At 35.6% G+C, this 23,293-nt stretch overlaps 1 protein-coding gene across 2 annotated transcripts in view; it reads left to right on the forward strand.

Annotated features, from left to right (window-relative positions):
• Positions 1-23,293, forward strand: part of Morc3 (MORC family CW-type zinc finger 3) — a 42,276-nt gene that overhangs the window by 14,462 nt on the left and 4,521 nt on the right. The window contains exons 4-15 of one of the 2 annotated variants that reach the window (XM_026380365.2): positions 160-374; positions 1,028-1,175; positions 2,601-2,748; positions 4,832-4,960; positions 5,364-5,483; positions 10,141-10,238; positions 14,130-14,234; positions 17,336-17,458; positions 17,563-17,637; positions 18,561-18,606; positions 20,168-20,331; positions 22,089-22,980. In XM_026380365.2, the coding sequence (XP_026236150.2) occupies positions 160-374; positions 1,028-1,175; positions 2,601-2,748; positions 4,832-4,960; positions 5,364-5,483; positions 10,141-10,238; positions 14,130-14,234; positions 17,336-17,458; positions 17,563-17,637; positions 18,561-18,606; positions 20,168-20,331; positions 22,089-22,980 (2,263 nt within the window). Of the gene's footprint in view, positions 1-159; positions 375-458; positions 575-1,027; positions 1,176-2,600; positions 2,749-4,831; positions 4,961-5,363; positions 5,484-10,140; positions 10,239-14,129; positions 14,235-17,335; positions 17,459-17,562; positions 17,638-18,560; positions 18,607-20,167; positions 20,332-22,088; positions 22,981-23,293 lie in introns of those variants that run through there. The other variant, XM_026380366.2, reaches the window with a different exon arrangement.

Here is a 23,293-nt window from a genome sequence, read left to right on the forward strand (position 1 = left end):
CAAGATAGATTAAAAGTAATTTGCCCAAGATGATATAGTCAGGAAGGTGAGGCCAGCATTTGGACCCAGGCTTTTTTAACTTGGTATTATATTTGGTGAATTTGAAAAAAATTAAAGATTATGAGTGTTTATATTTTAAATCTTTTCTTTTTCTTTTAGCTTTGGCTTCAGTGACAAAGTCACCATGAATGGTCATGTCCCGGTTGGATTGTATGGGAATGGCTTCAAGTCAGGTTCTATGCGTTTGGGTAAAGATGCAATAGTTTTTACCAAAAATGGAGAAACCATGAGTGTGGGCTTCTTGTCTCAGACCTACTTGGAAGTCATAAAAGCAGAACATGTTGTTGTTCCAATAGTGGCATTCAACAAACACCATATCCTTTTGGTTTTGAAATAGAAGCTGTTCGAAACTGAAAAAAATATGGGGAAGCATTCTACCCTTTTGCCTTTCTCCAGATTCTTGTTTTTTAATTACACCTATTCCAGTTTTTGTCTTTGTCAACTGCCTTTAACCCTACACCTGAAGCTCAGGGTTTGTTATTGGAATTGTGCTATGGAAATCCTGAATGTTAAGGTAGTTACATTTAACATTAAATTATTTTCAAGGGCTGGGGGGATAGCTTAGTGGTTATTGTGAACCTAGCATGAGTGAGACCCTGGGTTTGATCCCCAGCACCATAAAAAGAAATAAACAACTTTTTCCATAGCTCTCCTTTTTATTTTAGGTTTATTATGGATTAGTAAAGACGTCTGTGGTATGACTTGAAAATTTTGCTAATGATTATGAAAAGCAAGATAACTTTAGGAAAATTTTCTGACACATTGAAATATTAGAAGGCATTAAATTAAATTAGTAATAATATTAATAAACTTAATTTTTATCCTTTCTGATATTCATTTGAAATCAAACTGTCATTTTAAAACTTTGAAAATACTTGAGAAAATATTTTTCTGCTACTTATTAAAGTTTACATACTATATTTGTGAAAAGCATGTTGGTGATCTGAGTCTTTAACCAAGGACATACGTCAGATGATTAATTTAGCAGAATCAAAAGCAAGCCTTGCTGCGATTCTGGAACATTCTCTGTTTTCTACGGAACAGAAATTACTGGCAGAACTTGATGCTATTATGGGTAAGAAGGGGACAAGGATCATCATTTGGAATCTTAGAAGGTAAATGTAGACCCCAGCTAGTTGGTGACCATTTGGGAAGTAAAGTACATGTTTAGGGTTGGTTTCATTAAGTACATTCATTATTACACAAAGAAGAAATACATGGAAAGGTAATTTTGGTATAGTTAATGATTTATCTTTCTCAGGATATTTTATTGAAGTCACTTTGGCTTCAATTTGAAATACTAGAAAAGAATTCCTGTTTATGCCACTCAATCTCCATTAGCACTGTATTTTCAATCATTCTGCATCTCTCCTCAAAAAAAAAAAAAAAAAAAAAAAAGAAGACGACGACAAAAGTCCCAGGAACAAGTTCAGCTTATAGAAATCTTCCATTTTTGTCCATTAAAGCTAAGCATGATCTAGCATCATAGATGAGATTTTTTGTGTGTGTGTTGCTAAACTTTATGATTCTTTATCCATTCAAGGATAAAAATATTTGTAAATAAAAGCTTTAAAATTTAAGAACAATTTGTTTCATTGAGATATCTAAAGATATACTGAACCATAGGAATAAAGCACAAATAGCAGTAAGTCTAAAGAACTTTAAAACTGCTTTGAGCCAGGCATGGTGGTGCACACCTGCACTACCAGTGACTTGGGAGGCTGAGGCAGTAGGATCACAAGTTCAAGCTAGCCTAAGCAAACTCAGCAAGACCCTGTCTCAAAATAAAAAATAAAAAGGATAAGGGGTGTAGCTCAGTGGTAGAGCACCCCTGGGTTCAGTCCCCAGTACTGAGGGGAAAAAAAAAGTGTGCTTTTTGATGGTGTGGGGGGGATCATAAATAATAAAATTTGTGCTTTTCTGACTTATTGAATTTCTTTTTTCTTTTTTTTTTTTCTTCTTGCTTTTACTTCCTTATCTTTCCTCCTGGATTTTTTTTTTCTTTTTTCAGTTAAGCTTTTTATTTTGAGATCATTGTAGATTTTCATGTGCAGTTCTAAGAAATAATAGAGCTCATATACCCAGTTTTCCTAATGGTAACATCTCACAGTAGTGCTGTTGATCGTGGCAGGATATTGTCATTGATGCAGTCTAAGTAGAGGACACTTTGATCATCACCAGAATCCCTCATGTTGCCAATTTTTTTTAGCCACACCCACATTTTCTTAATTACTGTCAATCTTTGTTCTGTCCCCTTTCTATAATTTTTTTCATTTCACATAGTGTTATATATTTGAAATCATGCAATGTGAAACCTTTTGGCTTTTTTCACTAACGTAATTCTCTTATCGTTTTACATTGCCACCAGCAATGTGTGAGTGGTAGTTTCCCTAATCTTTGGAATTCCTTTTCTTTTATACTTGTCCCTCTCATGAAGTCTACTGGGTATGAGTTTATTTTTGTTTTTTTCCTAAGGATAATATTTGATGCTTATTTTGTCTGAAGTTAAATTTTGCTGCTTTTGAAAATTACTTTTACAGCTACAAAAATGCGACGGAGTTTGATTTTGAAAAGGATAAATATGACATCAGAATTCCTGAGGATTTAGATGAGGCATCGGGGAAGAAAGGGTACAAGAAGCAAGAAAGAATGGACCAAATTGCCCCTGAGAGTGACTATTCCTTGAGGGTATGTATGCAGCTCTCTTCATGGAAATGAGAAAGTCATGGAGTAAAGGAATTATTAGGAGACTTACAGTACCCCCTGTTTTTCTAAAGGTTGGCAGTGATGTCTATAGGAAAGCATTGCAGAAAGAACTGATATATAAATTTTCATTGGCCCACTGGTTGTTTCATTTGCTTAGAAAACCTTGTAATTGCAAAATCATCAGATCTAACAGTGCTTAATAGTTTTTACTATGTGCTTGGATTCTTTGAATTGACATTGTTGGAATCAGCATATTTTATGATGGCTGTACTGATTTTTTAATTTTTTTTTTTGTGGTGCTGGGGATTGAACCCAGGGCCTTGTGCATGCTAGGCAAGCACTCTACCTACTGAGCTGTATCCCCAGGCCTGTACTGATTATTTTATCACAAAACACCAAAATGTTTTAAACCATTTTTTTTAAATATTATTTTTTTTGTTGTAGTTGGACACAATACCTTTATTTTATTTATTTATTTTTATGTGGTGCTGAGGATCGAACCCAGGGCCTCGCATGTGCGAAACAAGTGCTCTACCACTGAGCCACAACCCCAGCCCCTAAACCAATTTTTATAATACTCTAGAATACTCACTATACCTTAATTATCATCCTGAAGAGAGTATATATTAATATAGTTTTATGATAAATATCTCTTGAGATTTGACCTTAGAACTGGCTTTGATTTTTTTTTTTTTTTTTTGTTTTGTTGCTGGGGATAAAATCCAGCACATGCAAGGCAAGCATCAGCCCACAAATGGGTATGTTTCTAGACTGAAGAAATGAAAATCTCAATTTAACAGTGTTGATATAAGAATATTAAATTTCTTAGTATAAGACATGATAATAATTTTTTGGTACAATTTTATGTGTTAAAATTATGTAGTAACTAGAAGCTGAGAATCTGTTCGACATTTACATGTTTTACCATGTGGTTTCATAATTATAATCCTATCAATTACTGTAATCTGAAATGTATTATTCCTGTTGCTGTGGCATGCCATAGCTGTTTAGAATATCTTTCTCAAATATGAACCAGATCCAGAGGCAGCCAGGGGATTTGATTTGAATACACTAGAAGTACAGTATTTTAAGATATTAATTGCGCGCGCGCGCATGTGTGTGTGTGTGTATATTGGGGATTGAACCCAGGGTCTTGTGTAGGAGGCAAGCATTCTACCAACTGAGCTATTAAAGAATTTTATAAATGACAAACACCACTTCTTTTGAACTTGGGAATTAGGGAAAAAAAGAAATGGTCAGTTAGGTTTGTATTGAAGCTTTCGTCTTTTCTTTGTGAGTTACTCATGTATTTCCATCTGGGGTTTCTGTTAGAGGTTTCAGAAGATCATGTTGTAGGGGCTGGGGTTGTGGCTCAGTGGTAGAGTGCTTGCCTAGCATGCGCTAGGCACATGGGTTCGATCCTCAGCACCACATAAAGGTAAAATAAAGATATTGTGTCTACCTAAAACTTAAGAATAAAAAAAAATATAGATCATGTTGTAACATGTTTTAGGTCTGAAGTTTGGTCAGATTTATTAAACATCTCAACATTTATATATTAAGAACTGAAAACATACTTTGACTATAGCTCAGTTTTGAAAAAGCGCCATATTTCTCTGTTCTGCTTATGCATTGGTGCATTATTTAGAATTTTTTACTTGTCAAGCCTATGTAATTTTCTCTGAATTATATTAGATCCTGCTCATTATTTTATTTTTGAATTTTAGGTCATTAGATTGTTATCTCCATATCATTTTTTCTGACCACAGTTTAGTGAAAATAATCAAATTAGAATAACTGTACCGCTTTGAAATCTGTTACTGCTGTTACTATTTTTTGACTCTGGGAACTTAATTCAGGGGCCTTGTATATGCTGATAAATACATGGTTTACCATTGAGTTATATACCTCCAGCTCTACAATATGTATTATTTTACTGAAATGGTGGTATGTCTGTTCTTAAAGCAAGGCGATAACTTTCTGTTTAAAGCTATATCAAAGTAATATTGAATAAACCTGTAGATAATTATTTAGAAAGTACCAATATTGTTATGTTTCTTTTCAGGCTTACTGCAGTATATTATATTTAAAGCCAAGAATGCAGATAATCTTACGTGGACAGAAAGTGAAGACACAGCTAGTTTCGAAGAGTCTTGCCTACATTGAACGTGATGTTTATCGACCTAAATTTTTAGTATCCTTTATTGTTTGACACTGTATAAGCATGTCAATCAAGCATGCACTCCTTTGCCCCTTTTTCCTTTTTTTTTTCCCTTGATAGGGATTCTAATTCTCTTCAACTTTTCCCTTCTTCTTTTTTTTTTTTTTTTTTTTTTTATAGAGTGAGAGAGGGAGAGAATTTTAATATTTATTTTTTAGTTATATCGGCAGACACAACAACTTTGTTTTGTATGTGGTGCTGAGGATCGAACCCGGGCCGCATGCATACCAGGCGAGCTCGCTACCGCTTGAGCCACATCCCCAGCCCAACTTTTCCCTTCTTTATGCACTTCAGAGTTCATTAAAATGAAACAGAGTGATTTGAGGAGAGTGAGGAGTGTTTTTTTTCTTCTCAGAATTTTCCTTAACATTTTAAGACTAAAACAGTGAGAATTACTTTTGGATTCAACTGCAGAAATAAAGATCATTATGGCATAATGATGTATCACAGAAATAGACTCATCAAAGCTTATGAAAAAGTTGGATGTCAGCTAAGGGTAAGCTTTATATTTTAAAAGAATGGGCTATTTTTAATAAAAATTAGAATAATGTTATTGGGATAAAGGCAAAATTATTTTATAGTGGTTTTGCTCATGATTTTTAGATGCCAGTCTCTTAAAAATAATATTAGTATTACATTTTAATTTTGTATTAATTTCTCATTTGATCCTGAACAGTCCTATAAGGGGAGTTAGGATATTTATTTTGCTCCTACTTTATAGATAAGAAAATTGGGGCTAATAAATAGGATGTGCAGTTTGCCCAAGATCTAACAGTGAGTGTGGATCTCAGCCATAGATGCCCTTCTTTTGCCTGCATTTGATATGGGATCAGTGATTGTTTTCTTACTGGAATGATACTAGTTAGATTTTATTAATGTTGACTGAAATAGCCTAAAAAATAGTATCTGATAGGCTATTTGCTTTTTAGGAGATAATTCCTAAATATATTGGGACTGTCCTCTTAAAAAAATTTCCATTGTTGTAGAATTCACATTAAGATGATGAGCTAGTTCACTATGTCTGTCTGTCCTGTACATATTTACATAAGCATTTTTTAGGGTGTGTGTGTGCATTTTCTACGAATTCAATAGTTTGAGGTTTGTAGAAACTCAATAATGCAAATAATTCTAAAAATCAACTTTGTTAAAAAAATATTTGGGGGATGGGCTACTGGGGATTGAACTCAGGGGCACTTGGCCACTGAGCCACATCCCCCAGCTCTATTTTGTATTTTATTTAGAGACAGAGTCTCACTGGGTTGCTTAGTGCCTTGCTTTTGCTGATGCTGCCTCGCGAGCTGCTGGGATTACAGGCATGCACCTCCGCACCCGGGAAAAAAGTTTTTCAGGCTAGGTGTATATTTTGCCGGGGTGGTGCTGCACCCCTATAATCCCAGCAACTCACGAGGCTGAGACGGGAGGATCACAAGTTTTAGGCCAGCCTAAGCAAATTAGTGAGAGTCTGCCTTACACACAAAAAGGCTAGCTCTTTTATTTTATTATTTTTTATTTTTAAAAAAATATTTATTTATTTTTTTAGTTATCGGCATACACAACATCTTTGTTGGTATGTGGTGCTGAGGATCAAACCCGGGCCGCACGCATGCCAGACAAGCACGCTACCGCTTGAGCCACATCCCCAGCCCCTTTTTTTTTTAGTTCTGTTTTTTTTTTTTTTTTTTAATATAGAATCCTGCCATGAAGACTTCTGAGACTGTTGTAATCTTCTTTCTTTCTTTCTTTCTTTTTTTTTTAAAGAAAGAGTGAGAGAGAGAGAGAATTTTTGATATTTATTTTTTTTTTAGTTTTCGGCGGACACAACATCTTTGTTTGTATGTGGTGCTGAGGATCGAACTCAGGCTGCACGCATGCCAGGCGAGCCTGCTACCGCTTGAGCCACATCCCCAACCCCTCTGTTTTTTGTTTTCTGTTCATCTTTATTCTAAATTCTTTGTAGAATGTTGTAAGCTCTACACAGTATAGTCATGTAGATTTATCTTGAATGCTATTTGAATAGGTTGGAACTCTGCTTCACCTATTTTCATGGCATGAGCCCAGAATAGTAGCATTTTTGCAGAAGTATGTGAACTTTGTTGGGCTTTTCTTTTTAATTGTTAATTTCATTTGAAAATTAATGCAAAAATCTGGCAATTGTGATATGAGATATAAATGACATTTACTTAAAATGCTAATTTTCATTTGCAATTAAAATACTAGTTGCTAGGAATATTCTATAATGTGCTATTTATTTATTTATTTATTTATTTTTAGAGAGAGAGAGGGAGAGAATTTTTAATATTTATTTTTTAGTTTTCGGCGGACACAACATCTTTGTTTGTATGTGGTGCTAAGGATCGAACCTGGGCCGCATGCATGCCAGGTGAGCGCGCTACCGCTTGAGCCACATCCCCAGCTATAATGTGCTATTTAAGTTAATAAATTTCATTGGAAGTTAGAAATGCATTTTTGATAATCTGCCTTATTTCTCTAGTGCTTTGGGATTCAAAAAAAGTAATCTATCTGCTATAGATTATAAATTCTTTTTCTTTTGTCATTTATGAATTTTACTTCATAGGATACAGGGCCCATTTTGCAAACACAGTTAAATTTGCATCGTGGAGGCTGGGGATATAGCTCAAGTTGGTACAGTGTTTGCCTCACATGTACAAGGCCCTGGGTTCAGTCCCCAACACCACAAAAAAAAATTTTTTTGTGTGTCATGTACAGTTTCTAGTTCAGCGTTCAGTTTTACCTTGTAAAATTAGGCTTTTAGAACAAACATTTAATGTTTGTCTTTACCAGATGGTGGAGTGGGCCAAAATGCAGATGCTCAGACTTACCATGCTAGGTGTTCAGCAGAAAATTATGATGAGGCACAGAGCATGCCCTCAGCTCAGTTTGGTGAGAGTACTGTGGAATATCCTTAGACCATCAAAAAGTCTTTCTGAAGACTGATGATGAGATGTCTCCATTGACTTCACTGCCTTATAAAGTCTGCGAAGGGCTCTCCAGGCAGAGCAAGCTCTGCAAAGGAAGGGGAAGAAGTTTCTGAGAGTGTAACATCATGAAGAACAACTTGTGTGGCTGAACCATATTGTAATTGGGGAACAAAGTAATTGGAAAGACAGGAAGATGAAGCTGGAAAGAAGGATGACAAGAACTACAAATGAAAGGGGTCTTGTTATGACCGTGGTTTACTGGTGGTCTGAAATGAAGAACCATTGATGTTTTTTGTTGTTTGGATTTTTTGTGGCACTAGGGATTGAACCCAGGGTTTTATACATGTTAGGCAAGTTCTCTACCACAGAACCCTTTCTCCAAACCCCCTTCCCTCACCACTTTTTTAAAAAATTTATTTTTGAGAAAGGGTCTTGCTAAGTTGCCTAGGCTGACCTTTGAAGTTGTGATCTTCCTGCTTTAATTCTCAAAGCTAGGATTACAGGCATGCAATACCTTGCCTGTCTCCACTATTGACTGTACTGGGGCTCAAATCCAGGGTCTTATGCATGCTAGGCAAATCACTGAGCCACATCCTTAGACCCCACTGATGGCTCTGAAAAGAGCAGAATTGTGATTAGATTTACATGGTTTAATTAATAACTAGGAAAATTTTTATTTTATAAGTTACATATTCTTCCATTTCCATTTGTAAGTAGACTCAAGAATAAGCTATAATTGTGAACAATATATACTTGTTAATAGCATATAAATAATCAGAATTCAACAGTTAATTTGAATTGATTAATTTTAGCTAATATAGTTTCAAAAAATAACTGATGCGCTGGGCGTGGTGGTGTGCGCCTGTAATCCCAGCAGCTCGGAAGGCTGAGGCAGGAGGATTATGAGTTCAAAGCCAGCCTCAGCAAAAGCAAGGCATTAAGCAACTCAGACCCTGTCTCTAAAGAAAATACAAAATAGGGATGGAGATGTGGCTCAGTAGTTGAGTGCCCCTGAGTTCAAACCCTGGTTACACCCCCGTCTGCCCCAAATAACTGGTGCAAGTGACCTAAGTTTTTATTTCATCATATTGGCAACTGGTTACATTTTTATTTTTGTTTTTGTTTGACATAGGGTTTCTCTGTTATCCTCCTGTCTCAGTCTCCCAAATGCTGGGACTGAGGACTTCACAGACTATATATGCCAGAATTTTTGCTAGGCATTGCAGATACTGAGATGAGATACTTCTTCTTCTTCTTCTTAAATGAGTTACCTCTTGTTTCTCCTGTCTTAAGAAATTGCATCCAAGGGCTGGGGATGTGGCTCAAGCGGTATTGCGCTCGCCTGGCATGCATGCGGCCCGGGTTCGATCCTCAGCACCACATACCAACAAAGATGTTGTGTCCGCCGAGAACTAAAAAATAAATATTAAAAATTCTCTCTCTCTCTCTCTCACTCTCTCTCCTCTCTCACTCTCTCTAAAAAAAAAAAAAAAAAAAAAAGAAAAGAAATTGCATCCTGGGCTGGGGATGTGGCTCAAGCGGTAGCATGCTCGCCTGGCATGCATGTGGCCTGGGTTCAATCCTCCGCACCACCTACAAACAAAGATGTTGTGTCCGCCGAAAACTAAAAATAAATAAATAAATATTAAAGATTCTCTCTTTCTCTCTCTCTCTCTCTATCTCTATCTCTCTCTTTAAAAAAAAAAAAAGAAAAGAAAAAGAAATTGCATCCTGGTTGTGGTGTTCTTTTTTCCTTGTATAAATTTGGAGATGATAATACTTGTATAAACGTATAGTTGGAATGCTTTTAGAGAAAAGCTTTAATACATTTAGTAATTAACTCCCAGAAAAATAAAATAAAAATGAAAATATTCAGTCTAAATTTCATGAGACTCATGTGAGTATAGATTAATGATTTTTTTAAAGCATTATTTTTTTCTTTTTAAAGATTTTTTTTAAGAGAGAGAGAGAAAGAGAGATAATTTTAATATTTTATTTATTTTTTTTAGTTATTGGCAGACACAACATCTTTGTTTGTATGTGGTGCTGAGGATCGAACCTGGGCCGCACGCATGCCAGGCGAGCGCGATACCACTTGAGCCACATCCCCAGCCTAGATTAATGATTTTTTAAAAACAAATTTTGAATCTTTAAGAGTACTTTGAGCACAATGTGTTATGCTTAAAATGCTGATTTTTATTTTATTATTTTCAGGCAAACAACATGGGTGTTGGAGTAGTTGGAATTATAGAATGTAACTTCCTTAAGCCAACTCATAATAAGCAAGATTTTGACTATACTAATGAGTACAGGTATGTTACATATTTAAATTATTGACTGAGATTTTTGGAAATGGATTACTAAGAAATCCGGGATCTTCTTTATTTTTTATGAATCACAGAAGTAGATCTCAACAGTAAAGATAGTAGAATACACTTGGAATGGATTAGAATTTATAGGATGGAAGAAAATAGCTAAATGCCTTTTCTGTGTAAGCACCTCACCCACCCATTTACCTGAAAGTTCTATAATGTAGTATTAATTTTGTAAAATGAAATGTAAAAATATCCATGTTATGGCAAAAAATTTAGATGAGGAGAAAGTTTTGAAAATATTTACAAAATAAGTGAGGGGTTGGGGATATAGCTCAGTTGGTAGAGTATTTGCCTAGCATGCCTAAGGCCCTGGATTCAATCCCCAGCACCACCACCCCAAAAAAACAAAAATCAAAAATTAACAACAACACCACAGTCAAAATAAGAAGTCAATAATTTTAAGTAGATAGCAAGAAGGCCTGGCCATTCCTGATCTCTAGAAGGTGCCTGGTGTTGCTGGAGTGGGCTGTTAGTGGGAGAAGCATGGCCTGAAGCCACAGCTCTAGCTCCTCTGTGAGCACAGTGCTCCACCCAAACAACAGCAGGGTACAGAACATGGATGGGATTTGGAGCTGAAAAACAATAAACAAATAATGTTATAATCAAAAAGTCAAATGATTGTTTTAATAAGATTAACAGAATCTATAAGTATCTGGCAAGACTAAGGGAAAAATATAAGAACATATGAATCATCAGTATGGGAAGTGAAAAGGAAGACACTGTAGGTCCTATAGGCATAAAAACATTGAAAGGAGGGGCTGGGGATGTGGCTTAAGCGGTAGTGCGCTCGCCTGGCATGCGTGCGGCCCGGGTTTGATCCTCAGCACCACATACCAACAAAGATGTTGTGTCTGCCGAAAACTAAAAAATAAATATTAAAATTCTCTCTCTCTCTCTCCCTCTCTCACTCTCTCTTTAAAAAATAAATAAATAAATAAATAAATAACTGAAGGTATTGTGATCATCTACAACTAAAAAATAAATTAAAAAAATTAAAAAAAAAGAATTGGAGGGCTGAAAATTACAAAATAAGTTTTTCTCTAAAATGATTAAATGAATTAAACCATTTGATTTTTTTAATCTTGCCATATATGTGATGGTGTTGATATTAAAAGTCTTATTATAAATTCTTTGTGAGAATTTGGGAGGATTAAAGCTACCTAAGACAGTCATTTCAAGAACAGCAAAGCAGGGGGACTTACAGTGATTAAATGCTACTAGATATTAATTTATTACAAAGTTGTAGTAAGTAAGGAAGTCTGGTGTTAGTGATAGGATAGATAGTTTAGGGACTTATATTTTTTATGCATCTTGTGACCTGATTTATCTCAAAGATTACATTATTGTGTAATGGAAAAATGATCATCTTTCTAAAAACTGCTGGGTCTGGGCTGGGGATGTGGCTCAAGCGGTAGCGCGCTCGCCTGGCATGTGTGCAGCCCCGGTTCGATCCTCAGTACCACATACCAACAAAGATGTTGTGTCCGCCGAGAACTAAAAAATAAATATCAAAAATTCTCTCTCTCTCTCTCTCTCTCTCTCTCTCTCTCTCTCTCTCTCTCTCTCTCTCTCTCTCTCTCTCCCCCCCCCCCCACTCTCTCTTTTAAAAAAAAAAATAAAATAAAGAAAATAAAATAAAAACTGCTCGGTCACTTGGCTTCCATATGGACAAAAGGAACCTTAACTCAAATGAAAGGCAATTCTAGATGATTTTTTCAACCTGAATGAGAAAAACAAAAATGTTATGTGGGTTTTTGGTTTTGTTTGGGTTTTGATGTTTTTTGGGGGGTGTAGGAGTAAGTGATGCTATGGATGGAACCCAGGGCCTTACTCATGCTAGACAAGAGCTCTACAACTGAGGAATACCCTAGCCCAGTAAGGCATGTTTTCAAATCAGAACCCCAAAAGTGTTGCTCCTCTTGGGCAAAATGAAACACTTGTTTAAAATGAAAAAGACGTAACTAATGTTGGCAAAATATAGAGCAGTTAGAACTCTGTTAAATCACCCGTTCCATGCAGAAGGTGGCATACATCTGTAATCCCAGCAAATTCAAGGCCAATATGGGCAACATAGGTCCTGTCTTACAATTAAAAGGACTGGGATATTCCTTAGTGGTAGGGCACCTCTGGGTTTAATACACAGCACCACCCAAAAAAAAAAAAAATCCTATCTGTGGAAATGGTTAATTGTTGTTTATTTAATTTTTTAATATTTATTTTTTAGTTTATTTTTGTAGCTGAACACAATACCTTTATTTTATTTTTATGTGGTGCTGAGGAGCAAACCCAGGGCCTCGCACATGCTAGGTGAGTGCTCTACTGCTGAGCCACAACCCCAGTGCTCTACTGCTGAGCCACAATGCCCCCCCTTAATTGTTTTTGAAAGCTGTTAAACTATTAAGTGAGTATCAGTGCACACCTTATGACCTTGCAAAAATGAGTAATGTCTCACAGGCTGGGTAATACAGGGAATGAGAAAAAGATGAGAGTGAGTCAAGGGATATGAGGAGAGGAGCAGGTTTGGGAGGGGTGATACATTCCCATTTAGACTTAGAATGTGATGCCATGGTGAGTTGGGTAGGTTATGAGGTGGTTTCTACCTAATGTTAACCTGCCAGAGTGTAAAATATGAAATCCTGATTTTTAAAAACTTTTAAAAAATTCAAAATGTTGTATTATTTGTATCTTAAGTTCTTTGTATGTGGTTTCTCTTACAGTAGTTGTTTAATGAATAATTAATTATTTAGTTGTGGCCTTTGTCTTGGTTTCATGAATTTATTAATGTCTTATTGTGGGAAAAGTGAAAGTCTTCATTGTAAAGTATAAGATCTTTTGAAGATGGGCTGGGATTGTAGCTCACTGGTAGAGCACTTGTCTAGTATGTGTGAGGCCCTGGGTTTGATCCCCAGTACCACATAAAATAAGTAAACAAAATAAAGCATGTGTCCATCTACAACTATTAAAAAAGATCTTTTGAAGTATTAATATTTTTTTTGCTGGTAGTGATGAGTACTTTTCATAAATCAAAAGTTTTGCCAGGCTCCATGGCGCCTACCTGTAATCACAGCAGCTTGGGAGGCTAGGGCAGGAGGATCCTGAGTTCAAATCTGGCCTTAGCAACTGTGAGGTATTAAGCAACTCAATGAGACTCTGTCTCTAAATAAAATACAAAATAGGGCTAGGGATGTGGCTTAGTGGTGCAGTGTCCTTGAGTTCAGTTCCTGGTATCAAAAAAAGAAAAGAGGGGCTGGAGTTGTAGCTCAGTGGTGGAGTGCTTGCCCCTTGTGTATGAGGCCCTGGGCTTGATCCTTAGCACCACATAAATAAATAAATGAATAAATAAACAAAAATAAGATACTTTTTAAAAAAGTTTTGAGTTCTAATTTGAATTGAATTTGGTTGGGATTGAAATGAAGGGAGCCTCTGGTAGTCTCCCAATAATTACTTTACAATATACCTCTGAATGGAGGGCCTAGTGCACTAGTATTTTGTTTGTTTGCTTATTATTTTTTTATAATGAATGGGGATCCAGCCCAGAATCTCACACTTAGTAGGCAAATGTTCTGCTACGGATTGTACCCTGGACTCTTCAACTGTTTTATGTATTATTTCCAAGATGATCCTCTCTCTTTTCTAGGAACTTACAAAAAGTTCTTATAGGAACTTGGCATTACTTTGAATGTTCTTTATTAGTCATATATTCTGGACATCTTTTCTTTTCACGGTGGCCATGTAATGATTTTTAGATCATTTACATTTTCTCTTGTATTTGAAAAAATTAAATCTTTATTATGCTTTTTCTTGATTTTATAATTTTGCTTTTTAAAGACTTACAATAACAGCACTAGGAGAAAAGTTGAATGATTACTGGAATGAAATGAAAGTGAAGAAAAATTCAGAATATCCTTTAAATTTGCCAGTTGAAGATATACAGTAAGTACATTTAAAAAGTACCAACTCATTCTGTTGTCAAGATGTGGTATTGGAGGGGCTGGAGATGTGGCTCAGCGGTAGCGCGCTCGCCTGGCATGCGTGCAGCCCGGGTTCGATCCTCAGCACCACATACCAACAAAGATGTTGTGTCCGCCGAGAACTAAAAAATAAATATTAAAAAAAAAAAAAAATTCTCTCTCTCTCTCTCTCTCTCCTCTCTCACTCTCTCTTTAAAAAAAAAAAAAAAAGATGTGCTATTGGAGAATAAAGTGATTGTACTCTTTTTTAAAATTTTTTTAGTTGTATATGGACTCAACGCCTTTATTTTATTTTTTATGTGGTGCTAAGATCGAACCCCGTGCCAGTATTCACCCATCTATATGATACATGCTTATATCTTATTTCATTTTAAAATGCAAATCTCAACACATTAAATTGATTTCATAATCATAACAAGTTACATTTTATAGTTTGAAAAAACAGTGGTCTAGTGTAAACATTATGAGCATGAATCTAAACCCAAACAAGTACAGATTCTGGTTCTGCTTATGTATAAAGTATTAACAGTATGATGCCTGACAAGCACTTAATAACACATATCATATATTAACAATCCTATAAACAAATGAGTGATATCTATATGTATCAATAAGGAAAGATATCCCAGATGTAAAGAAAAACAATAAAGATGCAGCTCAGTGTATAAATTCTCTCCCCACTTTTTTTTTTGAGCATACATATACACATCTGTATTTTCATAAACATGGAAAATGTTTTCCATGATTCAAAAAATTAACAGAGGTGGTCTCCTGAAAGAAAAGCTTTTTACTTCTGGACTATTTTGAAGTTTTATATACCAATATAAAAGAGGGTTTTTTTGTTTTTTTTTTTTGTGGTTTTGGGATTGAACCCAGGACCTTGTGCATGCAAGGCAAGCACTCTACCAACTGAGCTATATCCCCAGCCCCTATAAAATGAATTTTTATCCTTTGGTTTTTGGTGCTAGGGATTTACTCTAGGATTTTGTGTATGCCAAACACAGACTCTTCCCTTCCTGTTTTTTAAAAACTAGATTAAAAATGTTATTGACATTATGGTGATGTCTTAATATGTTAAAATGAGTCTGCATAACTTTTTTTTATTGGTTTGTTCAAAATATTACAAAGCTCTTGACATATCATATTTCATACATTTGATTCAAGTGGGTTATGAACTCCCATTTTTACCCCGTATACAGATTGCAGAATCACATTGGTTACACATCCACGTTTTTACATATTGCCATACTAGTGACTGTTGTATTCTGCTATCTTTCCTATCCTCTACTGTCCCCCCTCCCCTCCCCTCCCATCTTCTCTCTCTACCCCATCTACTGTAATTCATTTCTCTCCCTTGTTTTTTTTCCCTTTCCCCTCACATCCTCTTATATGTAATTTTGTATAACAATGAGGGTCTCCTTCCATTTCCATGCAATTTCCCTTCTCTCTCCCTTTCCCTCCTACCTCTCGTCCCTGTTTAATGTTAATCTTTTTCTCATGCTCTTTCTCCCTGCTCTGTTTTTAGTTGCTCTCCTTATATCAAAGAAGACATTTGGCATTTGTTTTTTAGGGATTGGCTAGCTTCACTTAGCATATTCTGCTCTAATGCCATCCATTTCCCTGCAAATTCCATGATTTTGTCATTTTTTTAGTGCTGAGTAATACTCCATTGTGTATAAATGCCACATTTTTTAATCCATTCATCTATTGAAGGGCATCTAAGTTGGTTCCACAGTCTAGCTATTGTGAATTGTGCTGCTATGAACATCGATGTAGCAGTATCCCTATAGTACGCTCTTTTAAGGTCTTCAGGGAATAGTCCGAGAAGGGCAATAGCTGGGTCTGCATAACTTATTTATAGAACTTGTAATTTTCTTTTTTTTTTTTTTAAATATTTATTTATTTATTTTAGTTCTCGGCAGACACAACATCTTTGTTTGTATGTGGTGCTGAGGATCGAACCCGGGCCGCACGCATGCCAGGCGAGCGAGCTACCGCTTGAGCCACATCCCCAGCCCAGAACTTGTAATTTTCAATGAGAAAAATATAAAGGCAAGGGGCTGGAGATGTGGCTCAAGTGGTATTGCGCTTGCCTGGTATGCGTGCGGCCCGGGTTCGATCCTCAGCACCACATACAAACAAAGATATTGTGTCCGCCGAAAACTAAAAAATAAATATTAAAAAATTCTCTCTCTTTCTCTCTTAAAAAAAAAGATAAAAAAAAAAATAAAGGCAGTCTATGAACTTCCATAAAAATAAAAGTACAATATTATATGTCAAATTTTTTTACATTTTGACATTCAGAAACATGCTATAATTACATAAGAAAGCAAAAGAACACACAACATAAAATTGGTTAAATTATAGAAATGTAATTTCTTTGTTTTTTATACTTGTGAGTTTTACTGTGCTAATAAATAAACTATAGATAGATTCAATACTGTAGATGTTAACTTTTTTTTTTTTAATTCTTTTTAGTTGTCAATGGAACTTTATTTTGCTTTATTTGTATGTGATGCTGAAACTCAAGCCCAGGGCCTCACTCATGCTAGGCAAGGGCTCTACCACAGAGCTACAACCTCAGTCCTAGATGCAAACTTAATGTAAATTTCACAAGGCATTTGTAATTTTTTAAGTTGTTGTTATTATCAAACAAATTTAACAGTATGTTATTAAACATAAAATTTGTTCAAATTGACCTATGACTTTTATTTAACTTTTTGGAGATATACATATTTACATAAAAATAATGATATTGGCTAATAATAATAGCTATGTCACAGATTTTTCAGGAAAAGAGTTCAGTGACTAGACATTTTGTGCTAGAAATAATATAAAAATCAAATGAAGTCCTTAAGGGTCTATATTTCTTTCCTTTTTTATATTTTTTAAATTCTAAAAGTTTTTTTAGTAGTAGATGGACAGAATGCCTTTTTATTATTTATATGTGGTGCTGAGGATTGAACCAAGGCCTAACACATGCTAGGCAAGTTGTCTACCACTGAGCCACAACCCCAGCCCAGGGGTCTGTATCCCTACAGTGTTGGTTTTGTTTTGTTACAGGAAACGTCCTGATCAAATGTGGGTTCAGTGTGATTCCTGTCTGAAGTGGCGAAAATTACCAGATGGGATAGATCAACTTCCAGAAAAATGGTATTGCTCCAATAACCCTGACCCACAGTTCAGGTACCATATAGTTGGTAGTATCCTTTTTGAAAAGGCAGAAAGTGCTTTTTAATATGTATGAATAGGCACTGGTGACATGTTATTCCTATTTGATTTTTGTCTAGAAACTGTGACGTTCCAGAAGAACCTGAAGATGAAGATTTGGTACATCCCACTTATGAAAAAACCTACAAAAAGAAGTAAGTGCTGTATTCATGTCTGGTGAGGATATGATGCTTAAATCATAAGTAGCAATATTTGGCGGCATTAATTGATGTTTCCCCCAAGGCAAAGCTAGTATAACTAAAAAAGATGATATGGAATGCATAATATCAAGCATTGTTTTTCCTTAAGTTTGTGCTGTGAACATCTTTTTCTTCATCACTTGGTGGTATTGCTATCCTATTTATAAGTTATATAAAGTATTTTGATCATTTTGAACTGTACATGAACTGTAAGTGAACACATTACCCTTAGGAACTAACAGTCTTAACAGAGAAAGTGATGTGTGTGTATTACAAATTAGACCTTTGCGAGTGTTGTGAAAGGTACATTGTAATATTATAAAGAAGCTCTTAAGGAGAGTCCTCTAGCTGGGGTTGCAGAGCTGGTGGGTAGAAATAGGTCATGAAACTTCCATGAAGAAGGTCATTTTTATAATAGGCTTTGTAGGATGGGTAAGAGCCTAATTAGAGTAAATATGTGAGTGGTAATAATGCAAAATGGAAGTGGAGCAAATAAGATGGGAAAACTTAAGGCTAATGTACTACTGTACACAGAAGCTGACTTCACTAAAAATCTTTCTGGTGTACTATTCTTTAGTTAAATTTAATAGCCGTATTAGAACTAAAGAAACCAGTTAGAAGCCTATGTGATATTCTAGTTTAAAGATTTGCAGTTCAGGTCTGTAGGGATACAAAATTTTGTTTAAAAGTTAATTAAAAATATAAAAAGTATTCCCTTTTCTAAGGGTTTGCCACTCATTATAATGAAATTAAAGCAAAGTTTAGTGTACATGTCTGAGTAATTGGTAGTGAAGGAGCAGGTATAACATTAGGAAATGGGATGGAGGTGTAAAAATGAGGTAAATTTAAATGTTCATTTTTCATCTTTTCTTTTAAAGCAACAAAGAAAAATTCAGGATCAGACAACCAGAAGTGACACCACGGGTAATTAAGCTTTCCATTTCATAGCTGTGGATTAATTTTAGTAGTACATAGCTTTAACCAATAATTGCCTTTTTTTTTTTTTTAATTTTAACTTTTTTAGTTACAGGTGGACACAATGTCTTTATTTTACTTTATGTGGTGCTGAGGATTGAACTCAGTGCCTCACGCATGCTAGGCGAGTGTTCTACCACTGAGCCACAACCCCAGCCCCAATAATTGCCTTTTAAATTTTGGATTTTCGTAACAGATTGAAAGAATATTGTTTATTTATTTCACAATCCTCCCTCTCCCCCTTCTACCCCTCCGTGCCCTCTTTTCTGACTCTTAACTTTTTAACCAAGCAACTCATTCAGACTGTTCAGTTGTATTTAGTTGGGCATCATCTGAGTAAAAGCAAAACAAAGTCTTATAATAAGAATCTTACTGTTAGCTAGTTGAAGTGACTGTAATCCCAGCTACTCAGAGGCTGAGGCAGAAGAAGGTCAGCCTCATCTATTTAATAAGATCTTGTCTCAAAGTTTTAAAAAAGGACTGGAGATGTAGCTCAGAGGTGGAATATTCCCCAGTACCTTTAAAATTAAAAAAATAAAAAGAATCTTACTATTAGGCAGTTGAGGAAAGAAAGAGTCACAGGGCCACCCAGAGAACCTGATTCAAAGCTGGTGATTTCTTCTCCTTTGTTGACTTCTCAGACTGCCCTTCACATTTCTTTCTTACTGCTTACTGATATTAAGGAATTTTGCTGAGTAGTTACATTTCTTATATAAGGAGTTTTAATCTGCTGTGGGATGTGTATGTTTGCTTAAAATTTCATTGAAATGTTTTAGTGTAGAGGGTTTAGGGGTGAAAGCTTGAAGGAAAAAGAAGAGTGGGTTTATTTTGGTTTATGTATATCTTCCATTCCTTTCTCAAAAAATATATTCTTAGCATCTCTCAGTAAGTCCTATTCTATAGTGTCACCATATTACTAAATCTTTTTTTGGCTTTGTGGGCCATGTGGATGTTTTTTTGTTTGTTTGTGTGTGTTTTTGTTTTTTAATCTGGTGCTGGGAATTGAAGCTGGGGCCTTGTGTATGTGAGGCAAGCACTCTACCAACTAAGCTATATCCCCAGTCCCACATAGATTGTGTTTTTTTTTTTTTTTTTTTTTTTTTTTTAAGATGTCAATGGACCTTTGGTTTTATTTATTTGTATGCAGTGCTGGGAATGAACCCAGTACCTCAAACATGCTAGGCAAGTACTCTACCACTGAGTCACAACCCCAGCCCCCGCACAGAGTTTTTATTTTTTTATTTATTTTTTATTTTTTTATTTTTTTTTCAGAGTTTTTAATTACATATTTTTTTCTTGTGTTTACATCCTTTAAAAATGTAAAACCATTTTTAGCCCATTTCTAGGCTGGATTTGGCTTATTGGTGTATTTTTACTCCCTGGTTAGCATATATTTAGGATAGTTCTCAATATCCCATGAGATAATGGGAAAAGAGAAGCTTGTATCTTGTGTTTCAGGTACGTAACATTTAGATAGTTCTTTTAAAGATCTGTTTTTGTCCTCCAACAGATTAATGCTGAACTGTTTCGGACAACCCCTGTTTCAAGTCAGAGTTTTTCTCCTGTGAGGGAAAGTATTTCAAGGGGACATCATTCAGAAGTGACAAATTCCTATCCAACAAGACCTATAAATAATCATCGAGTTTCACCTCAGTCTGAACCTGAGAACAACAGGTTTGTTGTGTTTTTCTATTTGTGGAATATTGAATTGAGCCTTTATGTGCCATTCCTATGGCAATAATGCAATTCTAGGCAATTACAGTTTATATGAATGTAAAATATCTTAAGGACAAATTACTTTGCTTTTATTGTCTAAATTTTCCTCCATCCTCAAGGTTGCCAAACATACTGCCCAAATAGCAAACCAGTATAGATAGCCCTCCAAGTGTGGAAAAAGTAATCCATTGGTGATAAATTGACAGGAAACTACATAAAGAAAATGAGGACTGGTGTTGTGGCTTAGTGGTAGAGCACTCACCTTGCATGTGTGAAGCACTGGGTTTGATCCTCAGTACCACATAAAAATAAATTAATTAAATAGAGGTATTGTGTCTGTCTACAACTTTAAAAAAAAAAAAAAATGAAGCAGGTTTTAGGCCCAGCACGGTAGTTCATGTCTGTAATCACAGCTGCTTGGGAGGCTGAGGCAGGAGGATAGCAAGTTCAAAGCCAGCCTCAGCAAAAGCAAGGAGCTAAACAACTCTGTGAGACCCTGTCTCTAAATAAAATAAAAAAGGGCTGGGGATGTGGCTTAGTGGTTGAGTGCCCCTGAGTCCAATCTCTGGTACCAAAAAAGAAAAGAAAAAAGAAACAGATATTAGGAAGGAAAAATAAAAGTATGTATGTATTTAACCTCAAATATATTAGTAATTACACAAAATATAAATGGAAAATGAGGCAGGTTTAATTCAGGGAAACTGTTCTATTTGAAATGATAGGGAATACTAGTTTGCTTTATGGTTTATCTTTGGTCATTGAATGCTGATAAAAACTGTGATGCACAAATGAAAATGGAAGTGCTATTCCCTAGAAAATACAAAGACAAGATCTGGGGTGGGGGCCTTATGTTTAGGGTATGTATTCCTTGGAATGCTTCGAAGAGCTCAGATGAAGAGATCTTTTACAGTATACAGATCTAGTGCTTGAAGGAGATCTCAATAGTCAACTATTTCCTGATCTGTAAAAGGAGAAAATAATGACTTCATTGATTCAATGATCAATTCTGTAAATCTGTTTTTTTTTTTTTTTTAATGAGCATGGGCTTTTTTTTTTTTTTTTTAATTTGTTGAGCATGGGCATTTATTAAAAGTTTAAGATAATGCTGGGCACAGTGGCACTCCTCAGGAGGCTGAGGCTGGAGGATCACAAGTTTGAAGCCAGCCTCAGTAGTGAGACCCTGTCTTAAAATAAAAACGTTAAGGGGCTGGGGTTGTGGCTCAGTGGTACAGTGCTCACCAAGCATGTGAGGGGTGCTGGGTTCGATTCTCAGCACCACATGAAAATAAAATAAAGGTATTGTGTCCAACTACAACTAAAACAAAATATTTAAAAAAATAAAAATGTTAAAATGGCTGGGAATGTAGCTCAATGGTAGAACATCCCTGGGTTCAATCCCACACTACCCCCAAAATAATAGTAATAATAATTATTATTATTTTAAAAAATTTATTTATTTATTTTTTTTTAAAAGAGAGAGAATTTTTTTTTAATATTTATTTTTTAGTTCTCGGCGGACACAACATCTTTGTTGGTATGCGGTGCTGAGGTTCGAACCCGGGCCGTATGCATGCCAGCCGAGCTTGCTACCGCTTGAGCCACATCCCCAGCCCTTAAAAAATTTATAATAGTGCATTTGTTAGAATCATTACTTAATTGTCATCCATTTTGTTTGTAATTTATAATCTTACATTTTATATATAATTTTTTTCCAGCCTAAAACGGAGGCTTTCTACTCGTTCCTCAATTTTGAATGCAAAGAATCGGAGATTAAGTAATCAAACATTTGAAAATTCAGCTCATAAAAATGACAATGATGATGATGAAGATGTGATCATCTTAGAAGAAAACAGTACTCCCAAACCTGCAGTAGATCATGATGTTGAAGTTAAACTAGAACAGAGTCACAATGAACAAAGTAGTGTTCAAGTTGAGCTTGTGGGCAGTGCTAAACCTTGTGGGCAGGCTAACTCAACAAGCACTGCATCATCCAGGTGTGATCAGGGTACTACTGCAGCCACCCAGACGGAAGCACCAAGTTTAGTTATTAAAAAGGAAGAAATTATTGAAGATGAGATAGATGTAAGAAACGATATAGCAATACTGCCCTCCTGCGTAGATGCTGAAGGAAAGATACAGGAAGCCCAGGAAACCTTTGCTAAGGCTGTAGATGATGTTGGCTGCCAGTTACAGGAGCTGAGAAATGAACTACTTTTAGTCACTCAAGAAAAAGATAATTATAAGAGACAGTGTCATACATTTACAGACCAAATCAAAGTATTACAACAAAGAATACTAGAAATGAATGACAAATATGTGAAGAAGGAAACTTGTCATCAATCTACTGAAACTGATGTTTTTTTACTTGAGAGTATTAATGGCAAATCTGAAAGTCCAGACCATGTGGTATCTCAGTATCGGCAAGCTTTGGAAGAAATAGAAAGGCTGAAAAAACAGTGTAGTGCTTTGCAACATGTAAAGGCTGAATGCAGCCAGTGTTCTAATAGTGAGAGTAAAAGTGAGATGGATGAAATGGCTATGCAGCTTGACAGTGTATTTAGACAACTGGACAAATGCAGTATTGAGAGGGACCAGTACAAAAATGAGGTGAGTTGTATCATTCCACATAGTCTTGAAAGTCCAGGGCTATTTAAAACTTAAGGAACTGCTAGATTGGAGAACTTTCATTTCATAAATAAATGTTTGTTACTCTCCTGGTTCTTAACAAGGGGGTTGGGCCTATTGGGGGCATGTAGTTGATGTAGGTGTATTTGGTTAACATTTGAGGAGATTGCTGGAAAAGAGTGGATGTATCTAGATAAAGGTAAGTTCTGTAGTGCACAGGATATAGCTGTAAGATAGATTATTATCTTGTTCAGAATACCGATATCATCCCTTTTAGATACTTAATTCCTCAATA

Source organism: Urocitellus parryii, chromosome 2, assembly GCF_045843805.1.
Source record: "Urocitellus parryii isolate mUroPar1 chromosome 2, mUroPar1.hap1, whole genome shotgun sequence".
NCBI lineage: Eukaryota > Metazoa > Chordata > Mammalia > Rodentia > Sciuridae > Urocitellus > Urocitellus parryii.